General features: G+C 41.8%; 1 protein-coding gene across 1 annotated transcript in view; it reads left to right on the top strand.

Annotated features, from left to right (window-relative positions):
- Positions 1-228: 228 nt before the first annotated feature.
- The window catches only part of pex7 (peroxisomal biogenesis factor 7), an 86,078-nt gene continuing 60,796 nt past the window's right edge, over positions 229-25,510 (top strand). Inside the window, exons 1-5 of the mRNA XM_067983855.1 lie at positions 229-479; positions 6,839-6,896; positions 8,660-8,810; positions 11,853-11,930; positions 21,722-21,830. Coding sequence (XP_067839956.1) covers positions 356-479; positions 6,839-6,896; positions 8,660-8,810; positions 11,853-11,930; positions 21,722-21,830 — 520 coding nt within the window. The 5' untranslated portion in view covers positions 229-355. The remainder of the gene's footprint in view (positions 480-6,838; positions 6,897-8,659; positions 8,811-11,852; positions 11,931-21,721; positions 21,831-25,510) is intronic.

Below are 25,510 nucleotides of genomic sequence, written 5' to 3'. Positions count from 1 at the left end.
CTTCCAGTACGTACCATTGATTTATTTATTTTTTGGTCTACCCGTGCTGTTAATGGAAGCTAACACTAAACCCGCAGTACTTCCTGCACTCGTTATCGAAGCGGCGCTTTACTTTGGGATTTTCCAATTATCAGCACGGATCACGTGGGCCACGCTGCCAGCTGTTGTGTCAGTCGCGCGCACCCCGGCTCTGGGCTCGGGTTCCACTGCACTTCCGGGTGAACAATGGAAAGAACGTGGCCCGGGATCTCGAGGGCGTGGAGCGTGCAGCCTCCTCCCCTTCCGCGGGTCAAGGGTTTTAGGGGCAGAGGCTCCAATCGCCGACTCTTAAACTTTGGTTATTTAATTATAAAGAATGGTGGACGCTGCCTTGGTTAAAACTTTCCGGGTGCCAGCACGGCATGGTTATGCTGTAGAGGCTTCTCCTTATTTCCCCTCCAGACTGGCCTGCGCTACCTCCCAGTACTACGGAATAGCAGGTACCATACTGGACACTGAAGGGGCGATGAGGCTCGTTTGTGCCTTAGGTTGTGCATCAGGGAACTGTTAGGAGAAGCATTCGTGACTGGCAACACGGTTGAAACGTATGGAATTGTGTTTAGTTTTAAGAGTGGTGCACGCATACAAAAACAGGTTACATTTTCAAACCAAAAATGAGTTATCAGCCAGAATGAGTGACATTGGCCAGGCTAGTATACATGGTATAATAACACTCACATTGTTGGAAGAACATTCCTGTTTTGGATTTTCTTTGTTGCATTTTTACATAACTAATAATAATTAAGGACGAGAATACAGCACTTTTAACCACATGTTCTGTTTTGACACTTCGAGTATTGCAAGTGGACACCATTAAGCCACACAGCTCGATCGGACTCGTTTCTCGGGGAAAGCAGCTGTATGCATTTGTACTTAAATTTACAGCACAGAAACCGGCCAATCGACCCAGCTGATCTATGCCAGTGTTTCTAAACTACACAAGCCTCCTCCCCCTCAAATACTTCTTCCCACGCTGCCCCATATCCCTCTATTCTTTTCTCCCTTATGTATGCATCAAACCCCCTAAAACGCGTCAATGCTATTTGCTTTAACCACTGTGTGGCATGGAGTTCCATATTTACACCACTGTCGGATGTAAAGAAATACTTCCTAATAAATCGTTCCATGGAAAGCATTTTGTAGTGAAATAAAATGTATAAAGTAACATTTATTATTGGTTGATCATTAATGTAGGATTTATTATATTAATACACAATGCTCACATTTTCCTTTTTTATTTTGATCAACTTTGCTAGTAGAAGCTATATTTTAACTGGGGTTGGTGTTAAATGGAATGCAGCAAGAGTTATTTTTAGGACTTTTTTTTCATTGAGGTGAGCTGAATTCTAAAAGATTGTCAAATTTGATCTCACTAAAATAAAGAGGACAGAAAGGAAAAAAAAGTTACATTAATAATAGCACCTTTCATGACCTCAGGATGTCCCAAAGTGCTTTACAGCCAATGAAGTACTTTTTGCAGTGTAGTCAATGTTGCAAAAATATCCTAAGTATACAGCGAATGGAATTGAATAAGCAGGGAAAGACTTAAAGATTTTGAAGTTATAGAGACCTAACTCATTTTCAATATTTAGCCAAAATGCTGAAGCAATCTAAAGAGCTAATGGAATTCTGGGATATATAACCAGAACAGTAGAGTACAAGATTAGAAATTATGTTAAGGCTTTGCAGTGTACTGGTTAGACCACATTGCAGTACTATTTTCAGTTATAGTCATCACACCACAAAAAAAACACATCCATGCATTGGAGAGGATAATCGGATCTTCACCACCTCAATCTGTGCTGACTGCTGATAATTGTACACCTGATAATTCTATTATTTTCCACAAGATTGAAAAGACTAATGTATCTGTAGTTGTTGAGTCTGATTTGTTGCCCTTTTAATAAGAGTAAACAATTTTACAACACCAAGTTATAGTCCAGCAATTTTATTTTAAATTCACAAGCTTTCGGAGGCTACCTCCTTCCTCAGGTGAACGATGTGGAACATCGTTCACATCGTTCACCTGAGGAAGGAGGTAGCCTCCGAAAGCTTGTGAATTTAAAATAAAATTGCTGGACTATAACTTGGTGTTGTAAAATTGTTTACAATTGTCAACCCCAGTCCATCACCGGCATCTCCACATCACTTTTAATAAGAGACCATGTTAGCTAGCCTTGCCAATTCTGGTTGGAGGCATTTCTGGAGACCATACCACGTGACGTCTGCAAGTGTTATTGCATTTACATTCTAAAAGTTGGGTCCCCCTTTTAAATTGCTTCAGCATTTTGGCTAGATATTGAAAATGACGAGTCCTAGGTCCCTTTCACTCCAAAATCTCTTTCCAAGTCTTCCCCTGCTTATTCAATTCCATTCACTGTATACTTTGTTATCGTTGAGTATCTTTGCTTGTAGTTTTTCGCCAGCAGCTGTTGTGCGAAAAGTTCCAAGAACCAGGAGACCACCCGTGAGCAGACAAAGAGGGAAAATGTAAGGTGGGGAGGCAATTCGCAGAGGTGGGAGGGACATTAATCACACCGGTAACTAATAATTGTAAACAATTTTACAACACCAAGTTATAGTCCAGCAATTTTATTTTAAATTCACAAGCTTTCGGAGGCTTCCTCCTTCGTCAGGTGAACATCGTTCACCTGACGAAGGAGGAAGCCTCCGAAAGCTTGTGAATTTAAAATAAAATTGCTGGACTATAACTTGGTGTTGTAAAATTGTTTACAATTGTCAACCCCAGTCCATCACCGGCATCTCCACACGGTAACTAATAGTAACTCATTGAAATTGCACTGATAACTAATAGTTTTTAAAAAAAAATTCATTCTCAAGAAGTGGGCGTCTCTGGCAAGGCCAGCATTTATTGGCATAAAAACAGAAAATGCTGGAGAAGCTCAACAAGTCAGGCAGCATCTGTGGAGAAAGAAACAGAGTTAACATTTCAGGTCGAAGATCTTTCAACAGAACTGGAAGATGTTAAGAGTTAAAGTTTTTGAGCAAGTACAGAGCCGGGGGAGGGGAGGGGAGGGGAGGAAAGAACAAAATGGAAGGTCTGTGATAGGGTAGAGGGCACGAGTGATTAAATGACAAAAGGAATGATGGTGCAAGAGAAGAAGGGTGGTAATGGGACAGGTTAAAAAACAAAAGATTGATCAGGAGTAGCTGTAAATGGCAGCAGCAGAACCATTACCAGCACTAGCTGACTGAAAAATGGGAACAGTAGTTATGATCTGAAGTTATTGAAATCAATGATGAGTCCAGAAGGTTGTAAAGTCCCTAAACAAAAGATGATTCTATCACCTTTCTTTGCCTTACACCATCATCCCTTTTGTCATTTAATCACTCGTGCCCTCCAACCTATCAGAAATCTTTCCTTTTGTTCTTTTCTCCCCTCCCCTCCTTTCCCTGGCCCTGTACTTGCTCAAAAACTTTAACTCTTTTAACATCTTTGAGTTCTGACAAAAGGTCTTAGAACTGAAACGTTAACTCTTTCTCCACAGATGCTGCCTGATTTGCTGAGCTTCTCCAGCATTTTCTGTTTTTATTTCAGATTTCCAGCATCCGCAGTATTTTGCTTTTGGTTCATTTATTGGCCATCTCTAGTTGCCCTGAGAAGGCGATGGTGTGGCTTCTCCTTGAACCATTGGTAGCGGGTTTGATGCAACTGAGTGGCTTGCTTGGCCACTTCAGAGGATTGTAAACAATTTTACAACACCAAGTTATAGTCCAACGATTTTATTTTTAATCCCACAAGCTTTCGGGGGCTTTCCCCTTCCTCACACTGCCTGAGGAAGGGGAAAGCCCCCGAAAGCTTGTGGGATTAAAAATAAAATCGTTGGACTATAACTTGGTGTTGTAAAATTGTTTACAATTGTTAACCCCAGTCCATCACCGGCATCTCCACATCATGACTTCAGAGGATAGTTAAGAGTCAACCACACTGTAGGGACAGGAGTCACCTATAGGCCAGATCAGGTAAGAACAGTAAGTCTCCTAAAGGACATTAGTGAACCAATTGTTTTTTTTTACAACAATCTGACAGCTTCGTGGAGTTCACTTTTTTTTACTGACATCGGTGATTTATTTCCAAATTTTTAAAACTGCATTCAAATTCTCAAACTGCCATGGTGAGGTTTGAACTCGCGTCTCTGGATTATTAGACCAGACCTCTTGATTAGTCCCTCTCTTTCTCTTCTCCCCCCCCCCCCCCCCCCCCCGTTTCCTATTTGACTCTCATTCCACAGCCTCCCTCTTCCTCATCCTCATTCCCATGTCCCTCTAAGCCCAATCTCCTCCTCCCCCATCCCCTGACCCCCAGTCTCCCCCTCTTCCCCCAGAGAAGGGATGGAGTACAGATTCACCAGAATGATACCTGGGCTAAAAGGAATAAATTATGAGGACAGCTTGTAAAACTTGGCTTATATTCCCTTGAGTATAGAGGGTTGGGGGGTGATCTAATTGAGGTATTTAAAATGATTCAATACGGGAGATGAAGAGAAACTATTTCCTCTGGTGGGGGAATCCAGAACAAGGGGGCATAATAAAATTAGAGCTAGGCCATTCAGGAATGCAAACAGGATGCACTTTTTCACACAGAGGGTCACAGGAACTCTCTCCCCCAAAAGGCAGTGAATGGTGGGTCAATTGAAGCTTTCAAAACTCAGATCGATAGATTTTTGTTAGGTAAGGGTATCGAGGGAAATGGAGCAAAGTTGGGCAAATGGGGTTGAGGTACAGATCAGCCATGATCTAATTGAATGGCGGAACAGGCTCGAGGGGCTGAATGGCCTGCTCCTCTTCCTAAGTGCCCACCTTGCATGTTTAGGCTCAGTGGTGCCTTTGGGGGAGGAGGGTGTTTGGCAGAAGTCAGATGCTTCCTCACATGCAAAGTGCATTGATAAGGATGGCCTTGTGCACTTTTTAATGACGCGGATAGTCAGGTCATTCTCTCCGCCGAGGAACTGCGAGGTTGTGAGAAGGGAAGTAAAATAGCAAATTGCTTCAAGAAATAAATGTGAATGAACTGCAAATAAAATGTTCTTTTTAGGTACAGTTTCTCTCCCCCTATTTCCCAATTTTGTTTCCTTACTCTTCCTTTCCAGAAGTGACTTATTCTGGGGTATGGTTGTTTGTATACGTAAGTTGCATCTTAAGTACTAAAATGAATAAGAATGATTGTGCAGCAACTGTCACTTTTTTTTTCCCCTGTTTTGTCTGGGCTGCTAGAATGGCTTTGGGAAGAGAGTAACTGCTAGCACATCACTAATAAAAAAAAATGTACGGCAATCCAAACTGAAAGTGCATGCCGGTAAGCTTAAATAAAAATTTTGGCAGTTAAGACAGTTGATATCCTGTGGTGCCCACTGGTTATGGAAGGCTTCGTCGTCACCCTGGCGTGTACTAATGATTGAAACACGGGCAAACAGTTGGAGAAGCCGTCCCCGGTGATCTTTTACATCCTAGACCTGTGTGTGGCAGATTTCGCCAGTCCCAGGAGCAGACCTATCATGAGGTCCTCTGATCTGCTCACACTGTTCACGAGAAAAAATGAGGAATGTGGGGAGATAAATGGTGCCTACAATTGTGGAGCAGCCTCTGCACGGTATGTAAATATGGAAGAGTTTTGTCCGCATTGCATGTCCATTCTATGGACTGGCTCAGGTACTGATTTGAGGCCACTGTACTTCAGGTCCTCAGTGGTACTGGGAAATATCCATGGATAGAGCCTTCCAGTGGGGATACTTGCCCACGTCAGTTGACGTAATATTCTGCCAGGAGGTATCCTGGTGGAAGTCTAGGACGAGGAAGTGGAGAGTATGCTGCAGTAACCAATAGAGGAAATTCCTCCAAGCAGAATGGAATGGCATGGAGAGATTTTCTAAGAGACACCTGAATAGGGCAGAGATGCCTGAAAAGGTTTTCAGGCCCTTGTGGCAAAAGGCAACTCTGTCCGGACAGGGGTGAGGTCGGATGGAACCTTTGAGCCACCTCGATGCGTCCAGCCGAGTCTGGGGTGAGTGCAGAGTTTATTTTCTGAATGGCATTGATTGAAGGACAGATGCAACACCGGGATATCTGGGTGGCTAATGCTTCTGATGAGATCCATCTCGTCCCATTGCCATGCAGCACATCCCTGACCCTGGTGACCTTTGTAGCTCTCTGATCCATGCACTGTTAAAGCTAGGCACGTGTAGGTAAAAGTGCTGGAGGAATGACTGAGCGAGTATTGCTGCATCCTCAGTTGGGAGAGAGCTCCTGCTGGCAGAAACCAAATTTCAGCAATTCGTGTTAGAAGGCAGGCAGTTAGGACAGAAAAATACCTCTCAGTTTGATGTGAAAGAGCTGCTTGTTATAGTTCAGACCATGCAGCTGTCAGAAGAAAAATACTTGCCAGTGCACTATTCAGAGGTTTCTTGACATACGAGTTTGACCCTGCTACACTGTGGTAACCTGGGTAAACTGAGCATTGAATTCTGCTGCCATTTAAAAATTTGCATGCCTGATTTGTTATATTTTTCTATCATAGAAAATAACTTTGGGTATAATTTTTTGTTACTGCTTTTGAACTATAGAAGTACACAAGTTCATTGCAGTTTGGTTGCATAATGCGAAAGTAGTGCAGTGTATAATCACTGCAAATTTAAAGTTTAAATATTTTTTGCCAAGTTTTCTGGTAGTTAATATGATTTGTTTTATGTGAATTAGTGCTGGAATGATAATATAAATACCATTTGTGGCACTGAAGTCGTTGGCTATTGCTTGACACTGTTTTGTATGTGCTACTTTTCAGGCTGTGGAACATTAGTAGTGCTGGAACAGACAGAAGCTGGAATTATCCCTTTCAGGAGGTACTGTAAAATGAACAAGAGCTCTTTTGTTTTCTCTCTATCAGGTAGTGTTAAGGAATATTGGCCGATAAAACTGTGATTAAAGTTGGCTTCCTGAGTTGTGTAAAACATATCAGTAATTTTATTTAATCAGTTGGCTAATCTTCATTGGTTGTTATAAAATTAATGGGTGTGATTTTTTTTCTCTCGTTTTTAAAAGGCAAGGTGTTAATATTGTGATTCTAATAACAAGGATTATGATTCTAATAATACAAATACGGCAACTAACATAAAGATGAACAAAGTTATTTTATTAGAGCTGCTATTTAATCCGTACATTTCAAGCAGCTCTAAGACATCTCAGGCTCCCTGGGCCAACCAGATTTTTAAAAATTTGATTCATGCACAGTGATACTGAAATTAATCTTCATTATTACAGTAATGCTGTTCAGGTGTCATGGATTGCTCTATTACTGCAAAATGTTCAATGATTTTTCCAATATTTCCAAGGCTCAGGTGTGAAAACGTAACAATCTGTCACTGAGTCTTGGCTCCTAGCACACTCTGCTGTTCAGTATTTTCAGTATGCATTGGGGAAGAGGAAAAGCGACTGGAGCCAGGGGTTTAGTCAAGGAATATCATGTTTTCAGATCCGAGCCTTGATAAAAGTTCAACTACTCAATTAACTTTGTTTTTTTGAAAAAAAAGTTAATCACTGAGGAATATTTGTATTGGTTCTCAACAATAAGATATTTAAAATGTGTTACCTCGAGTATTTTTTAAAATTCCCTGCAATAGTTACTTGTTATAGTACAGTAGTATGTTGAAATTTTCCTCCACAATTGGCATTATTAGGCAGTTTCATCTATAACCATTTGTAATGTCATTTCCAGTACTCTACAGTGGATAGTTGACTCATTTTACATTCAACTCCCCTGCAGCCTCCACATCTACTTGAACAGTTGAACACTGAACAGTTGCTTTTTAGCATTTTTTTTCAGTATTGTTGAGTCAAATTAAAATTTGTATACATAACAATGGGTGGGACACATTAAATGTTTTAAAATTAGTTCTATGTTTCTTTAACCAGTCATTTTAATTTTGTGAAAATGTATACTTGTAATTAGCTCCAGATGTAATAAAATGAAAGTCTTAAACTTTATGCATATTTAAAAAGTTAAACTCTGTTCAGATAATTGGGACTTGATGTTTTCAATAAAAAGTTTGGATCCTGGAGCTTTCCAGCAGCAGAGAGGCTGAGTGTAATTACATAACAAACTTTGCAGTTGTACAGTGGGTTGTAATTGGGGCGGGGGGGCGGCGGCAAGTGGCTTGATTCAAACACTTAACCTTTGGTTGTTACTTCAAACAATTTGCTTTCCCTGAGTTACAGCCTGACGTACTTCTATACATTCATGAGTTTAAAGATGAGAATGCACTTAATGTTTAATTTTTCGTATTTTGGTTTCTTAGTCTACTCCTTCAGTATTTTGTTTCTTTACTTTTAATTTCTATTCTATTTTTTTTTCTCTTTTGAGTTTCCTTATTTCCTTTCACTGTGCCTTCCTTAATTCAACAACATTTTTGTCTTTTATATGTCCCTTTTTTGAGTGCATGAGAGTCTGATGATATTTGTACTATAAATGTGAAAATTAATATTTGTATAATCAGGCCTTTGTGAATACAAAAGCCCAGTTATCCATCAAGTAGTGGACATTACACACTCTCATAAGGAAAAAGGGTTTTCAAAGAGCCTACTTCAAATAAGTTATTCTTCTGTTTAGTTTTGACTGGAATGATAGTCTTTTTGATGTTACCTGGAGTGAGAACAATGAACATGTCCTGGTCACTGGTAGTGGTGATGGATCTCTGCAGATCTGGGACATAGCAAACCCTACTGGACCCCTACAAGTCTTCAAAGAACACACTCAAGAGGTAAAAAAAAATGTCACTTGTAAAATTGAATTTGTGAATTCCCAGTTTGAATGAATTGTAGACTTAACTTAGGAATTTGTTTGGTTTTGAAAAGATTTCAGACTGTCAAAAGGTCAACCTGTTACTTTAAATTTTTGTTGTTATTTGTCAGATTTTAATGGGCCAGAAATTGCTGCAGTGGCAGGTTTGGTGGTGAACGTTAATTGGACTTCTATGCTCACGATTGATAGCGCACTTTATTTGGGCCGTAAATTGCTGAACATTGATCTGATGATGACACAGCGATATCAATGTTGCATCTGAGATGTCGTGAATGTCATCCCCTATGAAAGGAAAGGATAGAGAAAGAAACAGAGTAAAAGACGGAGAAGGAAATGGGGTGAATTAGAGTCAATTTAAATTCAGAAAGAGTAATAAAGAGAGGGAAAAAAAGAGTGGATTAAGTGAGAAAGAAACAGACAAATGAAAAGTAAGAAGAAAATTAAGAAGAATAAGCATAAGAAGAGGACAATGTAACCCAGTTGTGTTTGGGAATTGCTGCATTGGTCCTTGAGAAGTTAATAAGTGGATGGCAGGATAGGTGTGTGAAATGTACAAAAATTCTTTACTCATGAAATATAGAAGCAGCCATTCCGTCCATCATGATCAGGATCAGTGGAACACCAAGTGGGTACGCCATTGCACAACTTTCATAGGAACATAGGAATTGCTAGATGAAAAAAGACCAAGATCCACCTAGTTCGCCATCTACCATTCTGGTAGTCGCATGATGCAATGATAATGGATACAATGATAAAGCATGTGATAACAGGACACTTAGAAAATATCAACGGGATTAGACAAGGTCAACATGGATTTATGAAAGGGAAATCATGTTTGACAAACCTATTGGAGTTTTTTGAGGATGTAACTGGTCGAATAGATAAGGGGGAACCAGTGGATGTAGTTTATTTGGATTTTCAGAAGGCCTTTGATAAAGTCCCACATAAGAGATTATTGTGCAAAATTAAAGCACATGGGATTGGTGGTAATATACTGGCATGGATTGAAAATTGGTTAACAGACAGGAAACAGAGAGTAGGAATAAAGGGTCTTTCTCGGGGTGTCAGGCAGTGACTAGCGGGGTACCGCAGGGATCAGTGCTTGGGCCCCAGCTAGTCACAATATATATCAATGATTTGGATGAGGGAACCAAATGTAATATTTCCAAGTTTGCTGACGACACAAAACTAGGTGGGATCGTGAGTTGTGAGGAGGATGCAAAGAGGCTTCAAGGCGATTTAGACAAGTTGAGTGAGTGGGCAAATACATGGCAGATGCAGTATAATGTGGATGAATGTGAGGTTATCCACTTTGGAAAGAAAAACAGAAAGGCAGAGTATTATTTAAATGATGATAGATTGGGGAATGTTGATGTACAAAGGGACCTGGGCGTCCTTGTACACCAGTCACAGAAAGCAAACATGCAGGTGCAGCAAGCAGTTAGGTTGGCCTTCATTGCAAGAGGATTTGAGTATAGGAGCAGGGATGTCTTACTGAAGTTATACAGGGCCTTTGTGAGACCACACCTGGAGTATTGTGTGCAGTTTTGGCCTCCTTACCTAAGAAAGGATATACTTGCCATAGAGGGAGTTCAGTGAAGGTTCACCAGACTGATTCCTAGGATGGCAGGACTGTCGTATGAGGAGAGATTAGGTCGACTCGGCCTGTATTCACTCGAGTTTAGAAGAATGAGAGGGGATCTCATTGAAACATATAAAATGCTGACAGGGCTAGACAGACTGGATGCAGGGAGGATGTTTCCCCTGGCTGGGGGGGGTCCAGAACAAGGGGTCACAGTCTCAGGATATGGGGTAGGACATTTAGGACTGAGAAAAGGAGAAATTTCTTCACTCAGAGGTTGGTGAACCTGTGGAATTCTCTCCCACAGAAGGCTGTGGAGGCCAAGTCACTGAATATATTTAAGAAGGAGCTCGATAGATTTCTAGACACAAAAGGCATCAAGGGGTATGGGGAGAGAGCGGAAATATGGTATTGAGGTAGAGGATCAGCCATGATCATATTGAATGGCGGAGCAGGCTCGAAGTGCCAAATGGCCTACTCCTGCTCCTATTTTCTATGGAGTTGTTGACTAATAGCAATCAATCTCTATCATTTAGACAACAACAGACCTAGAAATGACACGAGGAAAACCCCGGTGGTGGAGAGTTTTGGGAACCAAAGGTCCAAGGTCACCTTTTTTCTCCCAAGCACGCTACACTGACCATGTCATGTCTCAAGTTGCTCATATACTGTATCCCAAAAATGTTATTTTTCTGAAAGAAATCTATCGAACTTGCGTTTAAGTGAGTGACCCTCTTAGTGTCAAAACAGCTTTGTGTTCTGAAAATTATTGCCTTTCAACATCAACAGGAGTGTGTCTGGCAAGGCTGGCACAAAAATACTGCTAAGACAGATAAAAAGTTAACCCAGTTTGTGTCGATGCAAAGAAATTTTCTAGTGCAATTTGGCTAGAAAGTTACAAAGCAGACATTGCAAGAAGTCTAAAAGGTAACTTGCTGTAGTATGCAGCACAGGCAAGATGGGCCGAATGGACTCCAGTGCTGTATCATCCTTTGAACTCTATGAAGCCAAGTTCAAAAAGTTCACAATGTCCATTGGACTCCTTGGGAATGTTTGTACTTAATACCCAGCTCACTACTGTAGCCACTGATGTATAAATGCTGAAATATAGTGAATTGTAGACAAGAGACAAATTAAACAAATTTTAGACATCCTAATAACATTTTCAAAAACAGCATATAAATAGCCTTGTAAACTAACCTTTCACCCTGCCAAAAGATCAAACAATGCAAATAGCAGATCCCCAGGGTAAGTGCAGGCCAACTTACTGATAATCACAGGTTAGTTATAGAGGGTCTGATAAAGTACATCAGTCAAAAATATTAAACTATTGCAAGCCTTCCCTCTTCCACCCACAGATAAATGACCTAATTTTGTTCAGTTAACCATTTGGTGTTTTCTTTTCCTGTGCTATTATAGGTATACAGTGTTGATTGGAACCAGACACGAGGAGAACATCTGGTAGTATCTGGTTCGTGGGATCAAACAATAAAAGTAGTAAGTTTATTCTGTTTTTAGAAAAATAAAAATAACGGAGAAAATCAGTTTTTTAAAATGTTTTTATTTTGAACATCGCCAACACTGAAAAATATAATCAAGGAACTCTTTTTTAAAAAAAAGATATAATAAAGCTAAGTGACAGCCCACATTATTTACACAGTTCACAGACTCCACTTTTAAGGGGCATAACATCGAACTTTCACTTAACCCCTAAATTTTTTAATTAAAAGTAAAATTGAAGAATGTATATTTATTGTTGTGGCTCCAGCCACTCACCTGCTACTGTGATAGTGGGAAAATAAAAATTCTTGATGATTATGCACAAGGGAATAGTAGTGATCCTGCTCATTCTTCAGGAGATGATCAGTGTGGTAATTATTTCTGTGTATTGCTGTCCCTGCTCCATACCTAGCTACGAATGAAAGATAGATTTGTTACAGTATGAACAACACCATCTTTACAGCAATGGCTGAAGATAGATTCACTAGGATGTTTTCTAGTATGAGGAAATACAAATACGAAGAAAGAGTTGAAAAATTGGGGCTATTTTAGATCAGTGGAGATTAAGAGGTGATTTGATAAAGATGTTTAAAATTATGAAGGCATGGCACAGAGATTTTTTCCTCGTTCATTGGGTGTCGCTGGCAAAGCCAGCATTTATTGCCCCATCCCTAATTGCCCTTGAGAAGATGGTGGTGAGCCGCCTTCTTGAACTGCTGCAGTCCGTGTGGTGAAGGTTCTCCCACAGTGCCGTTAGGTAGCGAGTTCCAGGATTTTGAAGGAGCGGCGATATATTTCCAAGTCGGGATGGTGTGTGATTTGGAGGGGAACTCGGGTGACTTGGTGTTATTCCCATGTGCCTGCTGCCCTTGTCCTTCTAGGTGGTAGAGGTCGTGGGTTTGGAAGGTGCTGTCGAAGAAGCCTTGGTGAGTTGCTGCAGTGCATCCTGTAGATGGAACACACTGCAGCCGCGGTGCGCCGGTGGTGAAGGGAGTCAATGTTTAGGGTGTTGGATGGGGTGCCAATCAAGCAGGCTGCTTTGTCCTGAATGGTGTCAAGCTTCTTGAGTGTTGTTGGAGCTGCACTCATCCAGGCAAGTGGAGAGTATTCCATCACACTCCTGACTTGTGCCTTGTAGATGGTGAAAAGGCTTTGGGGAGTCAGGAGGCGAGTCACTCGCCGCAGAATACCCAGTCTCTGACCTGCTCTTTTAGCCACAGTATTTATGTGGCTGGTCCAGTTAAGTTTCTGGTCAATGGTGACCCCCAGGATGTTGATAGTGGGGGATTCGGTGATGATAATGCTGTTGAATGTCAAGGGGAGGTGGTTAGACTCTCTCTTGTTGGAGATGGTCATTGTCTGGCGCAAATGTTACTTGCCACTTATCAACCCAAGCCTGGATGTTGTCCAGGTCTTGCTGCATGCGGGCACGGACTGCTTCATTATCTGAGGGGTTGCGAATGGAACTGAACGCTGTGCAATCATCAGCGAACATCCCCATTTCCAACCTTTATGATGGAGGGAAGGTCATTGATGAAGCAGCTGAAGATGGTTGGGCCCAGGACACTGTCCTGAGGAACTCCTGCAGCAATGTCCTGGGGCTGAGATGATTGGCCTCCAACAACCACTACCATCTTCCTTTGTGCTAGGTATGACTCCAGCCACTGGAGAGTTTTCTCCCTGATTCCCATTGACTTCAATTTTACGAGGGCTCCTTGGTGCCACACTCGATCAAATGCTGCCTTGATGTCAAGGGCAGTCACTCTCACCTCACCTCTGGAATTCAGCTCTTCTGTCCATGTTTGGAGCAAGGCTGTAATGAGGTCTGGAGCCGAGTGGTCCTGATGGAACCCAAGCTGAGCATCGGTGAGCAGGTTATTGGTGAGTAAGTGCCACTTGATAGCACTGTCAACGACACCTTCCTTCACTTTGCTGATGATTGAGAGTAGACTGATGGGGCGGTAATTGGCCGGATTGGATCTGTCCTGCTTTTTGTGCACAGGACATATCTGGACAATTTTCTACATTGTTGGGTAGATGCCAGTGTTGTAGCTGTACTGAAACAGTGTGGCTAGAGGTGCGGCTAGTTCTGGAGCACAAGCCTTCAGCACTACAGCCGGGATGTTGTCGGGCCCCGTAGTCTTTGCTGTATCCAGTGCACTCAGCCGTTTCTTGATATCACGTGGAGTGAATCGAATTGGCTGAAGACTGGCTTCTGTGATGGTGAGGATATCGGGAGGAAGCCGAGATGGATCATCCACTTGGCACTTTTGGCTGAAGATAGTTGCAAACACTTCAGCCTCGTCTTTTGCACTCACGTGCTGGACTCTGCCATCATTGAGGATGGGGATGTTCACAGAGCCTCTTCCTCCCATTAGTTGTTTAATTGTCCACAACCGGCGCACAGTGGCTGCAATGTACCATCCACAAGATGCACTGTAGCAACTCGCCAAGGCTTCTTCGACAGCACCTCCCAAACCCGCGACCTCTACCACCTGGAAGGACAAGAGCATCAGGCACGTGGGAACAACACCACCTGCACGTTCCCCTCCAAGTCACACTGCATCCCGACTTGGAAATATATCGTTGTTCCTTCATCGTCGCTGGGTCAAAATCCTGGAACTCCCTTCCTAACAGCACTGTGGGAGAACCTTCACCACATGGACTGCAGCGGTTCAAGAAGGCGGCTCACCACCACCTTCTCAAGGGCAATTAGGGATGGGCAATAAATGCCGCCCTTGCCAGCGACGCCCACATCCCATGAACGAATGCAAAATACCATTCATGACCGGATGTGGCAGGACTGCAGAGCTTTGATCTGATCTGTTGGTTGTGGAATTGCTTAGCTCTGTCTATAGCGTGATGCTTCCATTGTTTAGCATGCATGTAGTCCTGCATTGTAGCTTCACCAGGTTGGCACCTCATTTTTAGGTACGCCTGGTGCTGCTCCTGGCATGCTCTTCTACAATCCTCGTTGAACCAGGGTTGATGCCCTAGCTTGTTGGTAATGGTAGAGTGAGAACTATGCCGGGCCGTGAGGCTACAGATTGTGCTGGAATACAATTCTGCTGCTGCTGATGGCCCACAGCGCCTCATGGATGCCCAGTTTTGAGCTGCTAAATCTGTTCTGAATCTATCCCATTTAGCACGGGGGTAGTGCCACACAACACATTGCATGGTGTCCTCAGTGTGAAGACGGGACTTCGTCTCCACAAGGACTGTGCGGTGGTCACTCCTACTAATACTGTCATGGATAGATGCATCTGCGACAGGTACGTTGGTGAGGACAAGGTCAAGTAGGTTTTTCCCTCGTGTCTGTTTGCTCACCACCTGCCGCAGGTCCAGTCTGGCAGCTATGTTCTTCAGGACTCGGTCAGTAGTGGTGCTGCCGAGCCACTCTTGGTGATGGACATTGAAGTCCCCCACCCCAGAGTACATTCTGTGCCCTTGCTACCCTCAGTGCTTCCTCCAAGTGGTGCTCAACATGGAGGAAGACTGATTCATCAGCTGAGGGAGGGCGGTAGGTGGTAATCAGCAGAAGGTTTCATTGCCCATATTTGACCTGATGCCATGAGATTTCATGGGGTCCAGAGTCAATGTTGATGTCTCCCAGGCCCACTCCCTGCTGACTATATCACTGTACCGCCACCTCTGGTGGGTCTGTCCTGCCGGTGGGACAGGACATACCCAGGGATGGTGATGGAAGAGTCTGGGACGTTGGCTGAAAGGTGTGATTCTGTGAGTATGGCTGTGTCAGGCTGTTGCTTGACTAGTCTGTAGGGCAGCTCTCCCAATTTTGGCACAAGTCCCCAGATGTTAATGAAGAGGACTTTGCAGGGTCGACTGGGCTTGGTTTGCCTTTGCTGTGTCCGGCGCCTAGTGGTCCGTTGCCGGGTGGTCCGTCCGGTTTTATTCTTATTGTGACTTTCTGTAGCGTGATTGTACAACTGAGTGGCTTGCTTGGCCATTTCAGAGGGCAATTAAGAATAAACCACATTGCTGTGGGTCTGGAGTTACGTTTAGGCCAGACCGGGTAAGGACGGCAGGTTTCCTTCCGTAAAGGATATTGGTGAACCAGATGGGTTTTTACGACAATCCGGTAGTTTCATGGCCACCATGACTGATACTAGTTGTTTTTTATTCCAGATTTTATTTAATTAATTGAATTTAAATTCCCCAGCTGCTGTAGATAGAAACAGACTGTTTCCAGTAGTTAAGGGACATAGGTATAAGATTAAATGTAAGAGATTTAGGACAGAGAGCAGGAGAAACCTGTTTGCACAGAAGATTGTGAGGCTATGGAATGCACAACTGGAGTTAGTGATTGAAAGAGAGACCATGTCAACATTTAAGAAAGAAAGACTTGCATTTATATAGTGCCTTTCAAAGCGCTTGACAGCCAATGAAATACTTTTGAAGTATAGTCACTTGTCATGTAGGAAATGCGGCAGCCAATTTGCACACAGCAAGATCCCACAAACAGCAATGTGATAATGATCAGATAATCTGTTTTTTAGTGATGTTGGTTGAGGGATAAATATTGGCCAGGACACTGGGGAGAACTCCTTGCTGTTCGAAATAGTGCCATGGGATCTTTATGTCCAACTGAGAGGGCAGGCAGGGCCTTGGTTTAACGTCTCATCCAAAAGACGACACCTCCGACAGTGCAGCACTCCCTCAGTATTGCACTCATATGTCAGCTTCGATTTTGTGCTCAAGCCTCTGGAGTGGGACTTGAACCCACCACCTTGTGACTCAGGGGCGAGAGTGCTACCAACTTAGCCACAGCTGAAAATAGGTTAGATAGAAGGTTGAAGGAAGAAGACAAAGATATAGGAACAGGGATTAGGACTACTGCTTGTCTGATGGTTGAAGACCAACATGGACTGGTTGAGCCAAACGGCCTGTTTCTGTGGCATGCTTTCTATGTAATTCTATGATCCAGGTCCCCTTTTTAAAAAAAAATTAAGTTATGCAGCCATTGCTTATTTTCCTGCCACAAATTGAGTCAGCATGGCACATACAGCACGGAGCAAGGGTGCTGACATTATGGGTGCGATGCACATTCATCTCCAGACCTGATTTTTGGTACCATGGGAAATTTTTTCTGAAATGCGGGAGGAATTATTTTTTAAAACTGAATTACCACCCAAAACAAATCTGAATTTATTGTGGAAATTGGTTTTTTAAAAAAAACTGATTTTAATCATCCCATTTGATTTTACATAGCTACTGCTGTCTTTAGCAACTGTACCTTGGCTCCTCTGCTGTTACAAATGTAGAGATGGCACAGTTAAATAATATTTCTACACTGAACATCAAGGAAGCATTTAATGAATTACAAACAGTGGTAATCTGGCAGGGTCACTTACAGAGAACACATTTTCATGTTTAAGTAAACTGGCAAGGCTGTGGAAAGATTTTTGTGCGATATGCATTTAGAGCAAATGCTTTTTCCTGTAAAGGAATGGAAATTCTACAGGAAATGAATGTTTTGTTTTTTCTACTTCTTAAAGGCTCATTCTTTCATTTTCATAGACGCTTTTTTATTCTGACAAAACTTTTTGGGCTCTTGCCAGAACAAAAGCAAGCTATGAAATCTTAACAGCACTGAACTCTTTATATGATGAGGAGTCCAATATCTGCTTTATGTTGCCAATAATTGAGCCTTTTAAAGAAGGAGCGGCATGCTTGATTTTCCAAACTTTTGAGAATTGAGCAGAACAATGAAGTTGCTCTGGTGCAGCTGGCTCCATCTCCTTGCAGACCAGCTGGAGTCATAAATGCAATAATAAGACTGCCACATTTGTCAGTGTACCATGCTCTCTTGGAAAAAGGCCATGTTAAAGTAACTGATCCTACAAGGGGGCAAGCAACCTTGGACCTGGTCCTGTGTAATGAGCCAGGATTAATTAATAATATCCGAGTTAAGGATCCTCTTGGAATGAGTGACCATAACATGGTTACATTCCATATCCAATTAGAGGGTGAGAAGGTTGGTTCTCAAACAAGCGTACTGAGCTTGAATAAAGGAGACTATGATGGTATGAGAGCGGAATTGATTAAAGTGGACTGGGAAAATAGATTAAAGGGTAAGACGGTACATGAGCAGTGGTGTTCATTTAAGGAGTTATTTTACAACTTTCAAAAAATATATATTCCACTGAGGAAAAAAGGGTGTGAAAGAAATGACAGCCATCTGTGGCTAAGTAAAGAAATTAAGGATAGTATCCGACTAAAAGCAAGGACATATAAGGTAGCCAAACTTAGTGGGAGGATAGAAGATTGGGAAGTCTTCAAAAGACAGCAAAAAGTAACGAAAGGATTGATTAAGAAAGGGAAGATAGATTATGAAAATAAATTAGCAAAAAATATAAAAACAGATAGCAAGAGTTTCTATAGTTATATAAAAAGAAAAAGGGTGGCTAAGGCAAACGTAGGTCCCTTAGAGGATGAGATTGGGAAATTAATGGTGGGAAACATGGAGATGGCAAAAATGCTGAACAAATATTTTGTTTCAGTCTTTACGGTAGAGGACGCTAAGAATATCCCAACACTGGACAAACGGGGCTCTAGTGGGGGAGGAGCTAAATACGATTAAAATCACTAAGGAATTGGTACTCAGTAAATTAATGGGACTCAAGGCGGATAAATCCCCTGGACCTGATGGCTTACATCCCAGGGTCTTGAGGGAAGTGGCAGTAGGGATTGTGGATGCTTTGGTAATAATTTTCCAAAATTCTCTGGACTCGGCAAAGGTCCCGGCAGATTGGAAAACTGCTAATGTAACACCCTTATTTAAAAAGGGTAGTAGGCAGAAGGGTGGAAATTATAGACCAGTTAGCCTAACATCTGTGGTGGGTAAAATTTTGGAGTCTATTATTAAGGAGACAGTAGCGGAACATTTGGATAAACATAATTTAATAGGACAAAGTCAGCATGGCTTTACGAAGGGGAAGTCATGTCTGACAAATTTACTTGAGTTCTTTGAGGACATAACGTACAGGGTGGATAAAGGGGAACCAGTGGACGTAGTGTATTTAGACTTCCAGAAGGCATTCGACAAGGTGCCACATAAAAGATTATTGCTCAAGATAAAGAATCACTGGATTGGGGGTAATATTCTGGCATGGGTGGAGGATTGGTTATCGAACAGGAAGCAGAGAGTTGGGATAAATGGTTCATTCTCGGACTGGCAACCAGTAGCCAGTGGTGTTCCGCAGGGGTCGGTGCTGGGTCCCCAACTCTTTACAATCTATATTAACGATTTGGAGGAGGGGACCGAATGTAACATATCAGTTTGCAGATGATACAAAGATGGGAGGGAAAGTAGAGAGTGAGGAGGACATAAAAAACCTACAAGGGGATATAGACAGGCTAGGTGAGTGGGCGGAGATTTGGCAGATGCAATACAATATTGGAAAATGTGAGGTTATGTACTTTGGCAGGAAAAATCAGAGAGCAAGTTATTATCTTAATGGCGAGAAACTGGAAAGTACTGCAGTACAAAGGGATCTGGGGGTCCTAGTGCAAGAAAATCAAAAAGTAATATGCAGGTGCAGCAAGAAGGCCAACGGAATGTTAGCTTTTATTGCTAGGGGGATAGAATATAAAAACAGGGAGGTATTGCTGCAGTTATATAAGGTATTAGTGAGACCGCACCTGGAATACTGCATACAGTTTTGGTGTCCATACTTAAGAAAAGACATATTTGCTCTCGAGGCAGTACAAAGAAGGTTCACTCGGTTAATCCCGGGGATGAGGGGGTGGACATATGAGGAGAGGTTGAGTAGATTGGGACTCTACTCATTGGAGTTCAGAAGAATGAGAGGCGATCTTATTGAAACATATAAGATTGTGAAGGGGCTTGATCGGGTGGATGCGGTAAGGATGTTCCCAAGGATGGGTGAAACTAGAACTAGGGGGCATAATCTTAGAATAAGGGGCTGCTCTTTCAAAACTGAGATGAGGAGAAACTTCTTCACTCAGAGGGTAGTAGGTCTGTGGAATTTGCTGCCCCATCATTAAATAAATTTAAAACGGAAATCGACAGTTTCCTTGAAGTAAAGGGAATTAGGGGTTACGGGGAGCGGGCAGGAAATTGGACATGAATTTAGATTTGAGGTTAGGATCAGATCAGCCATGATCTTATTGAATGGCGGAGCAGGCTCGAGGGGCCGATTGGCCTACTCCTGCTCCTATTTCTTATGTTCTTATGTTCTAAAGGTGGATGGAAATGCAGAGCTGCCGTTAGCTTAGCTGTGCCTGCATTTAAGAAGCCATCCAGAAGGAGTGATATCCCGTTTGAAATTAACTTTTTTTTTAAACTTACCGACAACATATTTACAGATTGCCAGAGAACAGACCATGTTAGCGAACATTTAATATGGTGTACCACTTCTTATAACTCCATTGAACAAGAGGTAAGGGGTAGAACAATGAATCGTACAACTAATATATCAGTTGAAATTATGGAATTAAGGGAACTTGAGAAGATAAATGGAGGATATTAAAGTAGACAAGAAGGAGCGATATTAAAAAAAAAACAACAGAACAATTTTGAAGTGACTGGAAAGAAGTCACACTGCAAAAAGCAGTGAAAGATGATAAACATTAATTGGAGTAATGGAGAAAAAATTGAAAAACACATGCAAATGAATCTTCGACAAATCAGAGAGCTTAAACTTACTTTTAAATCAAATAAAGTATTGACGAACAGTCGGGTCGTTTTGCAGATGAAAAACCTAATATGGCAGGAAAGACAACCGTATAATGAACCTTTTGAATTCTTTTTCCACAACGTTCTTAATATAAACTGCATCTCTATCATTCCTGGTAGCTTAAGTGGCTTGAAGACATCTGGATTTATTCAAAAATAGTGGTCAGAAATAAAATAATCATAGAGAGTTGAGTACTTGGGAATACATAAAGTGTCAAACCCAGATGGAATATATCAGAGTACATAGAAATTAATTGTGTGTGAAGAACTTTGAGACACTTGAGAACAATAAGGTTCTTGTCACATTTTTATGCTAGATATTTTCTCGGGCTCACCATTACTGATCACTTCTGTAAGTTGATCTCATGGTCCTATGATCCGGAGTGCCCCTATTCCTGACCAATATCCAGGTAAACGATTGTGAGATCCAGGGAACTTAACAAAGATCACACTGGGTACTGGAATATACCATGTGCTGCCACGTGAATTCCCTTTGATTCCTGATAGGAAATTGCATAAGTACTCGTGCCAAATCGAGACATCGGCTTTGGACCAATAAGTGGTTTTATTTAATTAAGATAGAACAAACAAACAGTATAACACAACGAAATATAAAATTCACTTTGTTCCTGAACACATACACTTGCTTTTTCCCTAGACATCATTGCTAATTAAAGGTTTACTTACCATAACCACAATCTATCTTAAGCTAGTACTCGCCTTTTAAAAGCTAGACAGCCCTCTGGCTGAAAGATTAATTCACTGCCACTCCTTGAAGACTTGCTGTGGATTGTCAATATAATTCCGTACGAAGTCTCTATCCCCAAAGCTATTTGCCACTGAGGGCTTTCTCCAATCAATGACCCTGCACTTTTCTTAAAAAGTTCTCAAAACAGCTGTCAAAGTCAGTACATCAAATTGAGTCCTATCATTTGACCTGTGACCAGGTGGCTTTTGAATACCCCCAAAGATATCCTGACATTGTATTTATTCTATTTGTGAACTCTACATTTATCTTGGGTATGGCTTTATCCGTGTAGAAGTTGATCAGTACTTTTGTTTCTCATAGTGGGATCCGATGGTAAAAGATTCAATTTCTACGTTCCGTGGCCATGAAAGTGTCATTTACAGCACAATCTGGTCACCGCATATCCCAGGTTGCTTTGCCTCAGCCTCAGGTACATCTTTTTTCATTACAAGTTGATATATTAAAATACTGACTTAATTTTGTAATACAAAAATTGTAGTGATTCTTGATCCCATCATTTCACCAAGCCACTTTGAATTTTTAAAGTTTTTCAGTAAACTATATTTATCCTTTGATATGAGATTATAATCTACACAATAATATATCCCTGTAATATGCAGTAAAATTAGACTTTGTACACCACTGTTGTACGAATCGCATTGCAATGGCACAGCAGTATAAACTACAAGGTATAGTTGTAAAGATCTGCTGTTCATTTGGGGTGGAATTCTTAACTCTTAGATTTTATTTAAAGTGGCAAGAAATTCCCAAATCTGGTTGCATTCAAAGTTGGTAACTCCCCTTGGGATTTTGATGAAGAGAAACTGAGCATTGTCTTTGAGCTTATTATATCCTTTAAACTCTTTGTATGTTGTATTGCACTCTTTTTAAAACTGAATTTTTACAAGTTTGTTATCGTCACGTATGCCTTATGAAACCATTGCATATTTTGATCACACAATGCTTTTGGGAGGACACATGGATACATTATCGGAAGACTACATTGTTACGGTTGCACTTCTGTTGAATGCATTCACACGAGCTTTCCTTGTGCCCGCTCCATAGATTGAAGACAGTGAAGATGAGTGCATAATTAAACTGTGCCTTTCTTTGTAATTTTGATAGATTTTATGCAAGTTCCCTCCACTTTTCAGAGCATAGTAAGTTTTCCGTCAGATTGCTTTTTTGCATATTTATGGAGAAATTACCTTGAACGACAATTTCAAAATAGTAAACTTTTATTCACAGTGTGTTTAACTCTGAATTTCCATGTCATGTGGCAGACCATCAGAATTTTCCATTACCAGAGCTATTAAACAAATAGTTGGAGTTAAGCCTGTCTTGTTCTTGCAATGTTCTCTGGCAGAACATTATTTTATTTTCCTATTACTATTTATTGTCTGTATTAACATGTAAAATTCCAAAGTTGATACTTTCCAGATTGTTATGGAGATTGTCTGTAAACCAACTTACTGTGTCTGCCTGGTCAGTGAAGCAGCTGTCAAATATATAAAGAACTGGATGGAAAAAAGAACAATATATTAATTTTCGATCATGTTAGATGGCTCCTCGCCAGTCCTTGCTGCCTCTGTTTCTCCTGCATTGTTTTCTCACCTGCCGTCTTTACCTCTCTTCCTCCTTGGCAGCTTTTTTCCCCTTCCTGTTTTTGTGCCTTGCCACTTTCTTCTCAAAGTTTCTACTCAACATCTCTTTCTGAAAGAGTGAATACGGTCAGAGCCCATTATTGTGAGACTGAGCTTGTGTCCTGTTACTTTGCTGCACAACAACAACCTGCATTTATATAGCGCCTTTAACGTAGAAAAGCGCCCAAAAAAGCATCTCGTAGGCATGATCAAAAAATGGACGCTGAGCCAAATGAGAAGATATTGAGAGTGGTCAAAGAGGTGGGTTTTAAGGAGGGTCTTAAAGGAGGAGAGGCAGAGAGATTTGGGGGATGGATGCACAAGAGGGCAAAGTTAAAGGACAGAGAGTTAGGAGGAAGGGGTGTTGTAGGGCTGGAGATTATAGGCAGGGAAGGGCGAGGCCATGAAGAGATTTAAAAATGGGAATGAGACATTGGAGGTGTTGGAGATCTGGTGGCCAGTGTAAGTCAGTGAGGACAGAGGGAATGGGTGAATGGAACTTAGTGGCAATAGGATCCAGGCAGTAGATGAGCTGATGTTTAGGGAAGGTGGAGGATGGAAGGTTAGCCCGAAGAGCATTGGATTAGTTGACTCTGGAAGTGGTAAAGGCATGGATAAGGGTTTCAGCACCCCTGGGTTGAGGTAGGAGCAGAGGTAGACAATGTTAAGGTGGTAGAAGTGGGCAGTCTTTGTGCTGGAGAGGATATGGGATCCGAATATATATGGCCGGATGCACAGAAGGTTGTGTGTTCGAGTCCTGCTCCAGAGACTTGAGGACATAATCCAGGCCGACACTTCATTGCAATATTGAGGGAATGCTGCACTGTCTGAGGTGCCATCTTTCGGCTGAGACGATAAACTGAGGCCCCATCTGCTCTCTCAGGTGGATGTAAAAGATCCTATGGCACTATTTCGAAGAAGAGATGGGAAGCTGTCCCCAGTGTCCTCTCAAATGTTTACCCCTCAGCCATCATCACTTTTTAAAAATAAAACAGATTATCTGGACATTATTTCATTGCTATTTGTGGAACCTTGCTGTACACAAATTGGTTGCCGCGTTTCCTATATTACAACAGTGACGACACTTCAAAAGTACTTCATTGGCGCTCTGGGACGTCCTGAGGTCATGAAAGTAGTCATGTAAATGCAAGTTCCTTCTTTCTAATGGAGGACTGTTTGGACACATCTTGTATGCCACAAGCTTAACTTGTATTGGCTTTTTGCTGCCACTGAAGAAAGAGCATCCTTTACTGTTTCTCAAATGGTCTGGAAGGACTGTATTCAAAGTAAAATTCACATCAACAGAACCCCCAGGTACCAATTGATTAAAAGTCTGTGCCATACACCTTTATTTCTTCCTTATTGCAATACTTATTGTGACAGCAATGTAGACATTGCAGAATTTAAAAACTGCCTTTACTATGGATTGGAATGGAGTGGGAGTGGGAGGGGAGGGCAATGGGGGCTGGGGATTGGCCAGTAATGGTAACGAAGAAGGACAACAGACTGGAGAGCAGTCAGAAACAGGGAGGGTAGTGGGAACTGGGACTGATCAGAACAAAGGCAGAGGGCAGCATCAACTGGAGAAGAGCTATTGCCACCACCTCCGCAAACACAGCAGGAAAATTGTAAAGATGTAAAGTTCTCATCTCCATGTTTAAATCTCTTCATGGTCTCGTCCCTCCCTATCTCTCTTATCCCCAGCCCTACAACACCCCTTCCTCCTAGCTCTTCATTCCTTTCAAAATCAAAAATATCCCTAACACTCGATAGCGTATAATAAAAGCACTGGGACCCAGGAGTTTAAACTGCAGCAGAAATAGCTGAGCATCAAATTTAGAAAATCTTTAAAAAAAATCTTGTTAATGAAAATAAGACCATAGCTTTGCTAAAATTTAGCAGCTACCTTGGAAAGAACTAGAAAAAGCAAGTTTTCACAGTCTTTTGAAGCTTATGCACAGGCATGAGACAGTGAGATTGGTGTAGAAGGGAGACCCTTATGCACTGCTGAAAGGAAGAAGCTGAATAAGTGCAATGTATTTTAATTCTGAGTTTTACACGTCGTATTGTGATCATAGGCCATCAGGCCAGCCAGTATGGGTCGCACTGGAGATTCATGGGCTTTATCATAGGAACATAGAAAATAGGAGCAAGAGTAGGCCATTTAGCCTTTCAGGCCTGCTCCGCCATTCAAAATGTTCATGGTTGATCGTCTAACTCAGTACCCTGTTCCCGATTTTTTCCCCATATCCCTTTAGCATTAAGAAATATATCTATCTCCTTCTTGAACACATCTAATGACTTGGCCTCCACTGCCTTCTGTGGTAGAGAATTCCACAGGTTCACCACCCTGAGTGAAGAAATTTCTCTTCATCTCTGTTCTAAATGGCATACCCCGTATCCTGAGATTGTGACCCCTGGTTCTGGACTCTCCAGCCATCGGGAACATCCTCCCTCCATTTAGTCT

Source organism: Heptranchias perlo, chromosome 5, assembly GCF_035084215.1.
Source record: "Heptranchias perlo isolate sHepPer1 chromosome 5, sHepPer1.hap1, whole genome shotgun sequence".
NCBI lineage: Eukaryota > Metazoa > Chordata > Chondrichthyes > Hexanchiformes > Hexanchidae > Heptranchias > Heptranchias perlo.
The sequence above is the reverse complement of the archived record's forward strand: the minus strand, read 5'-3'. Positions and strand labels throughout refer to the sequence as shown.